The sequence below is a fragment of the Toxotes jaculatrix genome, chromosome 5 (genome assembly GCF_017976425.1).
Source record: "Toxotes jaculatrix isolate fToxJac2 chromosome 5, fToxJac2.pri, whole genome shotgun sequence".
Classification (NCBI taxonomy): Eukaryota; Metazoa; Chordata; class Actinopteri; family Toxotidae; genus Toxotes; species Toxotes jaculatrix.
In genome coordinates, this window is record NC_054398.1 from 1,874,822 (window position 1) to 1,890,350 (window position 15,529).

General features: G+C 45.9%; 1 protein-coding gene across 3 annotated transcripts in view; it reads left to right on the forward strand.

The window, feature by feature from the left end:
* wwp2 (WW domain containing E3 ubiquitin protein ligase 2) overlaps window positions 1–15,529 on the forward strand; it is a 49,942-nt gene that overhangs the window by 30,268 nt on the left and 4,145 nt on the right. For 2 of the 3 annotated variants that reach the window (XM_041038264.1, XM_041038265.1), the window contains exons 10-17: window positions 74–248; window positions 6,359–6,413; window positions 8,242–8,323; window positions 9,886–10,014; window positions 11,644–11,722; window positions 12,241–12,312; window positions 12,690–12,778; window positions 15,017–15,176. In XM_041038264.1, the coding sequence (XP_040894198.1) occupies window positions 74–248; window positions 6,359–6,413; window positions 8,242–8,323; window positions 9,886–10,014; window positions 11,644–11,722; window positions 12,241–12,312; window positions 12,690–12,778; window positions 15,017–15,176 (841 nt within the window). The remainder of the gene's footprint in view (window positions 1–73; window positions 249–6,358; window positions 6,414–8,241; window positions 8,324–9,885; window positions 10,015–11,643; window positions 11,723–12,240; window positions 12,313–12,689; window positions 12,779–15,016; window positions 15,177–15,529) is intronic. The other variant, XM_041038266.1, reaches the window with a different exon arrangement.

Sequence of the window (15,529 nt, forward strand, 5' to 3'; positions counted from 1 at the left end):
TATTAAAGATGTTGTTAAAAGCCACAGCCTCTCTCACCCCACCCCCCCTCCGCCTTCTTTATCTCCCACCCAGCTGGGAGAAGCGAGTGGACCAGCAGGGCAGATTCTACTATGTGGACCACAACACCAGAACCACCACATGGCAGAGGCCCACGGCCGAGTCAGTGCGCAACTACCAGCAGTGGCAGAGCCAGCGCAGCCAGCTGCAGGGCGCCATGCACCAGTTCAGCCAGCGCTTCCTCTACCAGGTACCTCCACCGGCCAGGTTTACACGCACAGTACACTGGTATGCATGGGGTTATGAAGCCATGTCAAGGAAAACTGGATCTGAAACACACCACAGGACTGAAAACAATCCATACATGTTTTCAGTAAAGTCAGTGTTGTACGCAGCACAGTGCAGTCAGAAGACATCAGCTTGTTTATGGTATTTTTCCACTGGAGACAGTCGGCGTTCGGCCGTCTCTCTCTGACAGTCGCCGTCCTCTCAGTGAAGCAGTCAAGGTCAGACTGTAGCCAGACAGTAAAGACTTAGGGGACTAAAACAACAGAGCTTTCTCAATGAAGCATTAGTAAAAGCAGCATTAAAACTCTTACAGGCTTCTATAAAAACACCCCACCCTGCCCTCTGTGTGTACGAGTGTTTCACCTTCCCTGCAGTTTGTCTGAGTCCACAGTTACATGTGTCTTTGTATCTCACTGTGGCTGTTTGTGTGTTTTCATGTGACTGTATTATTTTATCATTATTTTATTTATTTTTTTATATGAAATAACCTTCACCTGGTTTATCAGCTTCCATTTCACTTTGTCTTTCACACCCTCTCATCATCTTTCCGCTGTTTTATCCATAAACCGTCGTCCTTCGTTATTAAATATTTCTCCTTCTCACCCTCCACCCCTTCACTGCACAGTATCTCTGTCTGCCTGTGGCTGCTGTGGTCGGTGTTCACATTTTGAATGAATGACTGAAATTGCAGGCAGCGTTTTTTTTTTTTTTTTTATTCAGGTCAACCAGAATATTCATTGTTCAAAACCAACTTTTTTTTGTTCTTAGCACACTATTAATTTAACTTTGAACGTTAACCCTCCTCTAACATCTCGTCAGTTAAACGTACAACGTTCATATTCCTCAGTGTAGTAAGGTAAAAAAACAAAGAAAGCACAGGTTAGTATCATTCAGTCATTTTCCACAGCAGGAACTTAACGTAACGTCTATCTGTTGTTACAGATTCCTCTTTTGTCCATTGTTGTCTCGTAGTTTAGAGACGACTTCCTGGATCTAAATTTTGGCACCGCTCAGGAAGTGATGCTGAACGCTAAAAGTTCCAGGTACTTTCACATGTGTCGTCACATCAGCAGAGCAGCAGAAACTACCGCACTGCTACTGCATCTGTGACGTTCACTACAACCAGTGCTTTTCACTTATTTTACCCGCCTGCCTGTCAAACAGCACATTAAACAACATAGTTAAGTGATATTGTAAAGTTGCTTCCAATGTACCTTTCTGTAAAATACAGTGTGAATGTAGAAAGAAGCTCGACCCAAAGTCTGGAAAAGACGATGTCTAACCAGAGTCTGAGTAGTCGCCCGTTCACCGTGTGTGGAAACATTTCCTGCTCTGTTAGATTTCATGTGTGATTAGTTCTCGGCAGAGTCAGGATTAATTCAGGCTTCATGTCACTCAGGACGACACCACACACGGTCTGTCCACGGTGGGGACAGGAACATTCAGGTCCGGTCAGGTCCTGCCCCAGAGTTGGAAGCTTTGCCTCCCCTCCTCCCCTCCCTCCCTCCTCCCCCCACAGTGTGTGTGTGTGTGAGAAAAGCCAATAGGCAGGTCTGCCCTCGGTGCTGATAGCACACTGCCCTGTCTTGGAATGCCCACACTGCTGATAGCAGCGACTATTTATGGCCCCAGTGTGTGTGAACAAGGAAACTGTGAACACTGTGTATGTATGTGTGTGTGTGTGTGTGTGTGTGTGTGTGTGTGTGTGTGTGTGTGTGTGTGTGTGTGTGTGTGTGTGTGTGTGTGGAGGCACTGTAAAAAATAAACCACTCAAAAATATTTCATTATTACTGTACAACAGAAAGCATGTCAGTTTGCTGTGTGTGTGTGTGTGTGTGTGTGTGTGTGTGTGTGTGTGTGTGTCTGTGTGTCTGTGTGTCTGTGTGTGTGTGTGCGTGTGTGTGTGTTTGAGCAGATGTGTTCACAGGGCTGTAATGTTGAGGTCATGTGCCACATTTCTTTTCTGTAGCACATGACAACCTAAAAGGGTCAGGGGGCCAGTCGCCCTCTTAAACGAAGCACACACATACGCACGCTGTGCAGAGCCGTGTCTGTGCAAACTCATGAACACGAGCAGCAGAGCGAGTGCGCACTGAAAGTTTTTGTACAGCGGTTACACACGGTTACTTGCAGATACACACTCTTTAGCTGTGTTTAGCAGTGTGTGTTTGTGTGTTTGCAGAGTAATTGCAGCTCGTTACGAACCCCAGAGAGAGCAGCCTCAGAGTCATTAACTGCTGTTTCCGCCCCCCCCATCACCCCCCTTCTTTCACCTCTACCACTCTTCCTTTTCATTCCTTTACCTCCATCCTTTCCTCTGACTCCACCCTCCGTTCTGTCGCCTCACACTGAAATGTCTTTGTGTCCATCTCAACTCGTTTCCGATAACTTGCGGCTCTTTCTTTCTTTTCTCTGTTTTTAACCGCTCTTCGCCCTCCACCATCGAGTCAGTCTTTAGCCCTCACCCCTCACCTTTCCTCACCCCCCTCCCCCCGACTTTCTGTCCATTCTCGCTGGAACAAGGACCCTTAACAGCAGCACCTGAATCAGCCCTGTGTTTTATCACTTGCAGCCCAGAACAGAAACTCACACACGTCCACACACAGCTGCACGTCACGTTCGCTCGTGTTTACACACAGCCCGTCACTGCTCATATTTCCAGAAAGCACTTTTGTAGGTGGTTTTTCATGAATGGACAATGAACATAACGCATGTAAACTGCACTGATGTTACGAGGAAAAGAAGTAAAAAGGCCTTTGATGCTTTAAGTTCAGTTTTAAACCTGAATAGAAGCTTATGTTGTATCACATGACTTATTTATTTCTACAGTCCAGCTGAAGTACTGTGGACAGAGTCTGTCAGTCAGTCTGAGCAGATTATTTCCTTCTTCTCTTACAGTCTTTTACTTCATGTACATGCAGCTGTATTCACGAGTCTTAAAGTTGCATCCTGGCTTTTTTTTTTTTTGCAAACAACATCATCAGGTCAGCAACAGATAATTTGTTTACTCGTTACTGTTGGAGTCATTAGGAGACTGAGACGACTGTGTCCTTTTAGCCTACACATGTTTACATTTTGGCAAAGTGGCACCATTCAGAGAATGCCTTCCTGTTTGCAGTGTACGCATGGATATACAGAAACGATCGCTGGATTATTTTAATACTGAGGAAAACTTAAAAGCTTAATGATTCTCTGTTCCTGGAGTGATAAAGTGGATTTACAGCTTATTTATTCTCAGGGAGTGTGAATCACAGTGTATTTAAAAACACATGTATCATGTCAGCGGAGTTAAATCTCAGTAAGAGGGAGAGCAAATTTTGACAATCTGGCACTGAAGGATTAAAGTAGCTTAACTGCTGATTCAGTGCTGCTGCCGATCGTGTGGTGAACGGGTCAAAGTGTTTACAGAACACTGCCGTGCACCTTGAAGCAAAATGAGCGTACTTTGGTTGAAATGATGGGACTAAAAAAAAAGCGATGTGGAGACTCATCATCTGAGGCTTTAGGCGTGAAAGAGAAGATAATTGTCATGAACATAGTGATTTGTTGGAGCCCTTATTCCAACCACATCTCACTCTGTCCAGGTCAGATTTAGTGTGGAAACACTGTCAGTAGAAAGATGCAAATGTTCACCTGTGAAAACACTTGAGTTGGAGTAAACACACACGGTGACATGAACGCTGGGCGAGCGAGCATCACACAGGATGAGGCGAGAAACAAACTCATGCAAAGAAAAACAGTTTTGCGAGATCAGTCTGACTGATGAACTCACTGACCTCAGGTTTACTACGCTCCTGGTTTTCACTCTCTCTCCTCCTCCTCCTCCTCCGCTGCAGACGTGTCAAACCATCATCTCTGTGACAGAAACTCAAGATGTGACTAAAGTTTAGAGTCGTATAGATTAATGGTTTATTTTTGCTAATTTTTTTGTATGACTGCTGGAACCACAGCGGTGGTAAACGTGTTGGAACACGTTAAAAATCACCAGCTGAAATCGCCATTTTCACCTGTGGTGCCTGGAACCGAAACGGGCCTTTATGGCGTATTCCTTCCAGATCCATAACACCCAGCCTTTATTTCACACGTTTCTGCCAACAAGCTGCTTTTCCCTCTCTTCCTCTCCCTCCCTTGTTTTGTCAGTCTCTCTTTCTTTTCCTCCCTCCAGCCTCGCTCTGTCTGGAAGCTGCTGAGGAGCTGAATGGTCAGAGCCAGGATGAAGTCATCATGTCTTTATATCATTATATTCTCCTTTTACCTTTTTTAGTCACAGAAAACCCAAAAGGGTGGGGTGCGGGGGCATAGATTGGCTGTAGATGGGAGCGGCACACATACAAATACACACACACACACACACACACACCCTTTAACCTTGTTATGTGCCCACCCTCGCTCCTCCAGCAGACCCAGTCCTTTCCATCCCGGCTCCCTCAGAGTTTCCATGACAGAGCCACTTTAAATGGGCACAGTTTCTGTTTGGGGACCTTCTGTGTGAAGTGATGATGACGTGTGGTAGATAATGCTCTGCGGCTTCTCAGGACATAATCCTCACTTTTGTCGTTCAACATAACCAGTGGAGGAAAAAAGCCCTTTGAAGGTCCACCAGCTTTTATTTTGAAAATGGTTCTTTCCACCTCAGTGTTCCCCTGAACAGATTTTCTGAATGCATCTTTTCTTTTTTTTGGCCATATTGCAGTTTGTGTGACATTTTGCTGTCACAGCGTACCCACCTTTTTATTTACAGCACCACTGCGACACTACCTGTAACCGGGGTAACACGTTGTCTTTAGAGGGGCTGTGCTGTGTTACAGGTAATGATGCTGAGGTTGTTTGTGACACACCTGAACCACATCGTTTGATAAACATCTCTTAGCGTGAAAACCCATCAGCTAATTCCTAACAAGCGTCTTTTCAGCTACTTTTCCACTCAAGCTAATGCATTCATGTGTGTGTGTGTGTGTGTGTGTGTGTGTGTGTGTATTCCTACATAAGAACATACACACTGACTGACTGTTTGCCACAGACAAATTTTCCACACCGTGGCACGCACACACACACACACACACACACACACGCACACACACACACACACACACTTTTTTTTCTTCAGTGTATGTGTATATGAGCGCAGGCTGAGTAAACCCTGCAGTGGTTTCCAGGCCCAGGGTGAATAAAGGTGCCTTTTGTCAGGCCCGGGGTGGGTTGGGGTGGCGGATGAGGAGGCGGGGTGGGTGGGGCGGGTCGGTGTCCAGTCTGGAACAAGCATGAATGTTCCCTCAGTTCCCTCAGACATCGCACTTCCCTGCCTACTTTCACAGCAGCGCTAGAAGAGAGCAAGAGAAAAGAGGAGGAGGACCTCAGGGTGGGGTAGGGAGGGGTGCCAGGGTGGAGGAGGAGGTGGGAGGTGGGGTGTATTTGAGGAGGTGAGCGGGAAGCCGGGGGGGTGGGGCTTGTGTCCAGCCAGTGAGCTCATTGGAACAGCGATGTTGTTTTATCCTCCTACCGAGCGTGTAGTTTTTGGAAGGCATACGAGCTGCCGGCCAGCCAGCTCCCTCAGTCGCCCCTTACTGCTGCAGCAGAGAGGAGCCACCCCCACCCCCCCATCCCCTTCTGCCCTTAACACTTACACACACACACACACACACTTCGACCCGCCTGACTTACCCACAGGTATCATCCTGATTTTGTGAGTTGGCGAGGTCTTAGCGAAAGACTTGGCCTCACGCGTCTGATGCTCAGTCTTGGTTACCAGAGTTTGGGACACCTTCTCTGAGTGAGTTTTGACTGGCTTTTTTTTTTGGTCTACTTCTTTTTTTCTAACTCATCTGCAGCCTCAGCGGTTTTCCCTCCTTTCTGCATTTTTCGGGTGTTTTTTTTTTTTTTTTCCCCAAAAAGTTTTCCTTCCTCTCCTCGTCCTCGCGCGGCGGCGAAAAAACATACAGAGACAGACAGACACCGTTGCAACAAGGACGAACCCTGAGAGAGAGCCGAGGAGAGAGGTGCAAGGAGAGAGGAGAGAGACAGAAAGGTGTCCTAACTGGATTTGTCTTGTCTCTCTCTCTGTTTCTCCCTCAGCCGTCTGGTGCTCCGGTGGAAAATGACCCTCTGGGCCCGCTGCCTCCTGGATGGGGTAAGTTTGCCGAACACGCTGCTGATACATGAACATACTGCAGACAAAGTTAATCTCAGTGAGGGGTGTTCGGGTTTTGCCCCCTGTCAGTAGGCTGGTCAGTCTGAAAGTCCTCCGTACCTGCTTGAGGATCCGTAGTTGAAATAATTCTGCTCAGTCAGGACTGGATTCTTGAGTCTAAGCTGTTTTCAGTGAAAACCTTCAGCCCTCACCAGTTTTTGTTAAGGTATTTCTGACGGCTCCTGCCAGCGAGGCGCTGCAGTTTGTCCAGATATAAACACTGGCTTCTTGATTTAGTCGGTTAAAGTCATTCGGAACGTGTGTTTCATTCCTGTGAGGTTTGGGTGAAGTGTTGCGAAATGTTTGCAGGACGGCAGCGTGGGTTCTGCTAACAGAACCCCATTCACATTTCTGATTATATTAAACCTTCATGCAAAATTGGAAACAGTGCAGGTTCTTTCTGTCCTCAGTGAGCTGATCAGCTGTTAATGGATTGATTCACTCCCGGTCTTATTATCATTCTGCTGTAGAAAATCTGAATCAAATGTCTTTTGTTTTTTTTTGTTTTTAGTTTTTCCAATACTCTGCTCGTTATACTAATTCATCACTGTACGTACTCCCTTTACTCCAAAGTCCACAAATTACAGAGGCCGCGTTATTGATGGGACTTTTCATCATCCAGCATTTTCCCAAATGAGTAATGTAATCAGATCCATGCAGAACCATGTCACACACATTCATTCATAAATGAGCAGCGCTGGCAGCTCCTGTCCCCACCAACATTTTCACAGGCTCCATCACACAGCCATGTTCTCTCCAGAAACCCTCACTCCCTGCCCATGATGCCTTTTCAACATGTTGCGGTACCTCAAGACGAAAACCTCAATTATATCACTGGCTCCGATTTGCTTCTCTGCCGCACTCGTTTTCTTTTTTTTTTTTTTTTTTCATCTGTGGTTGCTTCCCTGGCTTTTTTTTTTTTTTTCAGGCTCAGATTCAAAAAGAGAAAGATGGGAGAAACGAGGGAAAGATGGAGAAGAAGGAAAAGAGACAGTGGCGAATGAAAGAAACTGGGGGTTTAGGGTGGTGGTGGTGGTGGTGGGGTGGGGGTGAACTGGATAGTAAAGTGGGGGGTGGAGTGAGTCAAGGAGAAAAGCTAGTAAGAGCTGCAATGTGAGCACTACTGTTTCTGGGCCCTCCACACACTCCTGTTAATGAGAAAAAGATGTCAGAGCCACAGAGGGAGGAGGACGATGGGGCACCAGCTACTTTCTCTTGAGACCAGCGGCCTACCCTACACACACACACACACACACACACACACACACACACACACACACACACACACACACACACACACACACACACACACACACATACACACGTGCATCTGCAGCATTTTACACACGTTCATACGATGTGTGTGTTTCAGGTGCTTCCAGGGCCGTCGTTCAGCTGTTTGGAATTGAAACCTTGGCTCCCTGTTTCTTATTTACTTCCAGAAACGCGGCCACTTTAACTTTCAGTCGCGCGCCCCCACCACCCCCACCCCCTCCACCACAACCTTCAGTCCACACACACTTAGGTTTACCCTGCTGAGGTATTCAGATCAAGCCACAGTGAAATACCACACAGACCCGCTGGTTTTCTATCATGGTGGTGTGATTTTTTTTTTTTCTCTCCTCATCCCAAAAGAGAGAGGAGTGAGTGTAGTGGTGTCTGTCAGACACACTCAGGTGATCTCTTTGTTTCTCTCTAAAGTTTTTAAAAATCCTCCGTCTTTGACGATCATTGAAGACGTGCCCTTGTGTTCTGTTTGTGTCTCCAGAGAAGCGTCAGGACAATGGCAGAGTGTACTTCGTCAACCACAACACGCGAACAACACAGTGGGACGATCCTCGGACCCAAGGGTGAGACTGCGATCGAGCAGGAGTACTAATCTGTGTGTGAGCGCATGTGCCTGTTCGTTAGGTGGTGCGTTGCTTTGAGTGTTTGCTCGTGCGGGAGAAGATATGGAATCATCATACGACAGACTGAGTCCTACACAACAATATGATCAGATAAACAGTTTTTATTTCCAGCAGGAGAAAAATTTGACCAATTCTCTGAGGCAGTCGAGGGAAATTTAAAAATTAGCGAGTTCACAGGAACACGGCAAACTCTTGTTTTAGAAATTTACTGTTTTGAGCTGGTAAAAGAAAATGAGTTTCAGCTTCTACAAGTTTGGAAACTTTGGTTTTACTGTAGTTCATCTCAGTCGTCCCCGAGCTCTGCACAGACAGAGATGAAGTGGAAACGCTGGGCTCTGATCTGACCTATCTGCTGCTCATTTGATCATTCCTCTGGCATTTCCCTCTCTGTCTTTGACATTTATACATTTCCTGAGCCTTTGAAATTTTCTTCTCACCTCACCAGTTCCATTGAACCTGAAGAAGTAAATCTGGAATGTACAGGACAGCTTCAGCTTCTCTGTATGACTTCATAGGAGCGAGCTGGACATGTGGTTACAAGCCCCAGTTTATGTCTTTAATTTATTAACATCGCATTCAAGTCACAGCGACCTATGACAGACAGTGCTGTTCTGAAGGTATTCCCAGAATTCTCAAAGACTCCTTTAACTATCTGGATGGAAAATATTCAAAGTTTAAAGAAGTCGTGCCTCTTTTTCCTAATCCAAACAAAGATGGTAGCTGTAAATGACATGTGTCCACAGCCATTCACAGTTTCCACAAACCAGAGCACCTGCAGGCACAGAGAGAACACGCAACGCAAGCTCCACACAGACGGGCTCCGGCCTGCCGACAGGTCCGAAGCCGTCTCGCTGTGAGGCTGCAGAGTTAACCACTGCAGCACCGTGCTGCCCCTATACTGAGATTACTTTAATATTGTTTTCATCCAAAATAACACTTTTTCTTTTTCTATTTTTCATTTGCCATATAAACTGGACAAAGTCATGATGCTACCTTGATAGAAAACAAAAGCCACAACTTAAATGTTCTTTACTGTGCAGCAGACTGATTTTTTTTTTTTGGATCCCGATGGTTAGGAGAGTGTTTGAGGCTTCAGATTCAGCACCTTCACAACTGGACAAAGTGTAAATGACCCTCTGGGTTTTTACCTGATGCTCAGCTCTGCAGCTGCAGCTGGGGTGAAACGTGGAAATCTTAGGCCACATTAACAACATTGCTGTGAGTCACTATTCTTTATAATAAAATAAAACTTTATATGGGCTTCGCCTGCTGTGGGCCCCACTAGTGAAGACTTTATTCTGGTTTGATCTCCTCTGGTTTGAAGCAGCCTGAATAAGTCAAGCATGCCTTTAGCTCCACCGCGGCACGGCCAGCTCAAGTTCTGTTTTAGCGTCCAGGGCTTTGCTTAGATCCACAGGTTGGCGGGGAGGTGTGTTAGTTTCATCCCCAGAACGGGGCCCCTCTGGCTGGGACCGTGCTCACTGCCCCTCTCCCTGTTGCAGGATGATCAAGGAGCACCCCCTGCCCCCGGGCTGGGAGATGAAGTACACCGCCGAGGGAGTCCGATATTTTGTGGACCACAACTCGCGCACCACCACCTTTAAAGATCCCCGACCCGGGTTTGAGTCAGGGTAAATATTCTCTCAGCCCTTTTTCAAAAAGAAACATCAGAGTCACAGACAGAGGACGTTGTCAGGAAATGATCTCATGTCAAAAACTAAATCAACTTCTTTCTCAATTTTCTAATTATCGCGCAAAGATTTGTTTTAGTTTTGACATGAACTGCAGTGCAGATATTTCTTTTAGCGAAAACCTTAAAACATCATGAAAAACCTGGATCTTCATTTAGACTCCGTCATCCTTTGGATTTGGTTCTCAGTGCCTTCACTGAGAACATGTTCTGTCCAGTGCCTTTCATGTCTCTGTCTGTTCTAAAGTATTTCACAGTCAGTGTAAGTGCCACAGATATTCAACAATAACAAAGAGTCATATTTTATCACCACAGCATGTTCATAGTAACACACACACACACACTCACACACACACACACACACCTCTTCCCCTCAGCCTGTGGATGTCTGCTTTGCCTTGAAGTCTCAAATCTCACCACAGAGTGGAGAATGTGCAGATGTGCGACAGCAGATCCACTGCAGGCTGCGCTGGCATGTGTGTGTGTGTGTGTGTGTGTGTGTGTGTGTGTGTGTGTGTCTGTGTGTGTCTGTGTGTGTCTGTGTGTGTGTGTGTGCGTGTGTGCTAGTGCCTGTGCCTTTCTGTGTTTATGTTCAGCATGCAAGTGTGTATTTGCTTGTGGGGTCGCTGCTGTAGATGGCACAGTGTTGTGTGTGTGTGTGTGTGTGTGCGCATCTGCAAGCTGCTTGTCATGCTGATACATGAATGTATTTTTAGGCTGCTGGTCATGGAGGGCTTCTGAAAGAGTCCTCGCTGTTTTTTTGCTCTGGGTCGCTGCAAGAGTGTGTGTGTGTTTCCGTTTCCTAACCCAAACCAGGATGTGCCTGGCAGCTCGGCGAGCACAAACCCGACGCGAGAGGCCTCCTTCTTCTTCTTCTTCTTCTTCTTCTTCTTCTTCTTCTTCTTCTCTCGCCCCTTTTCACTCTCCTCCCTTCCTCCCATTATCTAACTCTCTCTTTCTTTCTCTCTGCATCTCAGCCTCCTCCTCTGCTGACGAGGCACATATCCAGTGTGTGTGTGTGTGTGTGTGTGTGTGTGTGTGTGTGTGTGTGTGTGTGTGTGTGTGTGTGTGTGTGTGTGTGTGTGTGTGTGTGTGTGCAGTGGCTTGGTGGAGCTTATACTAACACAGCTGCAGGCCCGCGCTCACCTCTGTCTTTGAGACCCAGATACATTGAGTGGTTGTGCAGAGCAGGACGGTCGGTGTGAGCTGAATATTTCCTCTGAGTCTCTGGTCCACACTGGACAGCAGGAAGACAGCAGGAGGACAGCAGGAAGACAGCAGGGCAGTTCACATTTCTGTGAATCAGCTGATCTGTGAAGATCCAAAGACATGAGACACAGAGACACTGTCAGATCCTTTGTTGTAGATTATTAAGTGTGGAATTATTAAACCAGGTTTCACCGTGGGTTTTGCTTCAGCTGTGTAAAATTAAATCTGTTCTCTCTCTCTCTCCCCTCTCTCTCTCCCTCTCTCTCCCTCCCTCTCTCTCTCCCTCTCTCCCTCCCTCTCTCTCTCCCTCCCTCCCTCCCTCCCTCTCTCTCTCCCTCTCTCTCTCCCTCTCTGTGCGCAGGTCTCGTCAGGGCGGCTCACCCGGCGCCTACGACCGCAGCTTCAGGTGGAAATACCACCAGTTCCGTTTCTTGTGCCATGTAAGTGTTAATTAGAGTCCACACACACCTCACCTCAGTCCGTGTGTCGGTGTGTATTACTGGAGTTTGCGTCTGTTCATCCAAGTTATACAAAAATCTGCTTACGCTTAACGTATAGTGTTACCCAGCCACGCAGACAGCCTGCCTCTCACTCTGAACCCTTCGTCTCAACTGTTTCTTTAATAGTAAGTCGTTTAAATGAAAACTGTTGTGTTTTGAAAAGACACATTGCTGCAGAGTTTTTTAAGAATTTCATTTTAAGTGCTCTGAGCTCGGTAAACAGAAGCCTGTTCGCCCCCACTGCGTCAGGCTGGAGGCAGAAATCTCACCCCTCGACAAAGGGTAACAAATAAAACAGAAACGAAACCTGCTCTGAGTTTATCACTGTAACACAACACTAAGGTTTAAAACTGAGTTGGGTTAATAAAAGGGTTAAAGTTAAGAGCTCGTAGCTGGATGAAGACTGTCTCACTCAGATCTGTTAAACTGACACTAAGATTTCCTGTTTCTCTGTCCAGTCCAATGCGTTGCCCAGCCATGTGAAGATCTCCGTGTCCAGACAGACGCTGTTTGAGGACTCGTTTCAGCAGGTCAGAAATGGACAAAACACGCGTCTCTGTCCTACACGTAACTGCATGACCTTCATGAAGTGGAATGATGAATAGCTGCAGAGTGAGGTTCACCAGGACAAAGCAAACCCAGCTTTATTTTCACTCTGCTCTGAAAAACAACAGCATCGTTTTAGATTATGTTCAATGAATAAAGCAATGAAAATTAAAAGATGTGATAATGCAAGTTACAAAGTTCATGAGGTGAAAATATTTAGTTTTACTGTCTTTAGAGAGGACTCACTTTACTGCTGAGAAAGATTCACAGTAATAATAAAGGTTATCTAAATAACTAACTAACTAACTGTTATTTCAACTGTTGCCTTCATTTGTTAATGACACGTATGTTTTGTCATCAGATCATGAATGTGAAGCCTTACGACCTTCGCCGTAGACTGTACATCATCATGAGAGGAGAGGAAGGGCTGGACTACGGCGGCATCGCCAGGTGAGAGCAACAACGAAACAAACGCACCTTTCTCTTCTCCTCACATTCTGCCAGATTGTTTTTTCTTTTTTAATGTCGGTGATGGTGTTATGATGCTACGTCCTGATCTTTGCACCAGCTTCCTCCTCCTGCTCTGGAACTGGGTTTTCAGTTGGTGTTAAACTCAGATCCAGGCAGGAATGAGACTTTTCTTTTTTAAAGACCATAAAGAGACAAAGGACAGTGAGGACTCCAGTCTTCTTAGCTCTAAGTGTTGGTGGCTGGTTTTCCATGTGTGTGTGTGTGAGGATGAAATTCTCTCTGGTTGCCAGCAGAGGTCTCCCTGCTTCCTGAAACCACACAACACCTCCTACCCTCTTGCAAGTGTTTCTGTCCTCCTTCCCCATCCCTCCATCGACCCATCACATGTATCCATCCTGCCTCCTGTGTCCGCTGTGTTCCAGGTCTTCCTCTCTGTATATATGTGGTTGTTTTTCTGTTGGGCGGTGTTTTCATTTTTCTGTTTGGTTTTGCATTGTGTCTCTGTCTCCGGTGTCACGTCAGTGGTTTTACCCTATGGTAGGTGACATCATGCTGTTCTACCACAGGGTAGAACCACGGACGGGATGTTGTGAGGTGTCTGCGTCCGTCCGTCCGTCCATACTCCCCTCCCATACACCCCTGGGGGGGAAGGGCAAGGGCCTTGAGAGCGCTAGGTTCTGGTGCTGCAGTTGGTGGTGGTGGTGCTGGTGGTGCTGCTGGTGGGCCCTCATTCTCTCTAACATGCATTTTTCCAGTCTGTCTTTTTTTTTTTTTAATTCTACCCTGTTGTATTGATTGATTGGTGTTTTGTCTTCATGTAATTAATGTGTCAAACTGTAGGATGTGTGCATATATGTACTGTACATTCTCATTTCTACCACACAGAGTAGCTTAATAAAGATTCTTATTTTGTAAAGTTGCTCTGCACCAGACTGCTATTTAAAAAAAGCTCAATTAAGAGACAAGTGTCTTATTCGCGTTAAAGTAACAGCTCTAATTTCTGGGAAGAATTATTATTTGCTTTCTTGCTGAAAATTAGATGAGAAGGTCTGTGCCTGTTAAACATACAACTCCAGCCATCAAGTAATTAGCTTAGCATAAAGGCTGGGAGCAGGGGGAAACAGCTAGCCTAGCTCTGTCCAAAGGTTAAAAAAAAAAGTGCACCCATCAGCCCCTCTCACTATTTAACATGTGTACATCTAATTCTCTTAATCCAAAACACTGATGAACATTGGTTTTTACATGAAGTCAAGTCCTGTAAATATTTCCTGGCTTCAGAACTGAAATGAAATCCAGGGTGTGCAGATATTTGTAAAATTGTATTTGAAGTTTGATGAAAACTGTTGTGATTAAATCAGACAGAACGAAGAGGAACTGAACAGATCAGGCTAAAGTTAAACTGCTCCAGCTTGATTTGACTCAGTTACACCCACATCATCATATTCAAACATTAAATTAAATAAACTGTAGAGAAGAAGGAAAAATACCAAATACAAAAATCATACACTGATGGAAACACTGGAAAATCATCTTCAGTGACGTAAACATGAGGGGAATTCAGAAAGTAAACAAGCTCCTGCAAAATCACAGACTCTCTACAGAGCTGTGATGCAGTGAAACAAAATGAGTGGCAGCGTCTCTGGTCTCCTCTCATCCTCATGTCCTGACGATCAGGACCAGCCCGGCGCTGACTGAAGGATTACTGGATGATTCTCAGACGCCTCCTGGGATGAGTCCTGATACCACCGTGATTATCACAGGCTCTCTGCTCAGTCTGATGTTCTGTGTCCTCTGACCTGGGCCAGTCAGGGACTAGTCAGGGACTATTTTAGATCTCAGCTGCTCGTAGGCTCCAAGTGTCAGTTTTGTCATTTTGATTGTTTTTATTTTTATTATTGTTTTCTATAAACTGTGCTCAGTGATCGTTTCCTGTCCCTGGATTATATGTACATGGTCATAGCTTTTGTCTTTGTTATAAATGTCTTGCTGAACCACAGAGTGTGTCGTCTCCTCCGCTGAACCAGGCTTTGATAAAAATGATTGTTCTTACACGTCTCGTTTCACAATTATCCAACATCCTTTTTTTTAAAAGAATAAAAGCATGTGATTTGCTTCCTGACATGAGACCAGCACGTCCCTGCTGTCCTCTCTCAGGCCTTCAGAAAGCATCGTGTCTTCCTCTCCTGCATAAACGTCTTGTGTCCTCTCGCTCTGCAGGGAGTGGTTCTTCCTCCTGTCCCATGAGGTCCTGAACCCCATGTACTGTCTGTTTGAGTACGCCGGCAAGAACAACTACTGTCTGCAGATCAACCCAGCTTCCTCCATCAACCCCGACCACCTCACGTACTTCCGCTTCATCGGACGCTTCATCGCCATGGTGAGCTTCACTTTGGAATGTGTTTTATGGAAGTTGGACCTGAGAGTTGATTTGCTCTCTGGGATGTTCAGGGTCTTTAAAACTGAACTGCAACAGCAACGCGTTTTGATTTGAAGCTGCATTTAGATCCGAGTCCTCATCACATCGTGAGCAGCTGAGACGCTTCTGTCTGCGTCCTGTAACATTTACAGGACACGTGACACAGTTAGCTAACCAGTTTGGATTATCTCTCACAGAGATTAGCAAACAGGACAAATTGTTTGCTAAAAAAAAATGTGTTTAACCCTCAGTGCCTGCTGTATATACATGGCGTTCAGTGTGTACTGTAATGTTTAATGTCTCCTCTCTGGGAT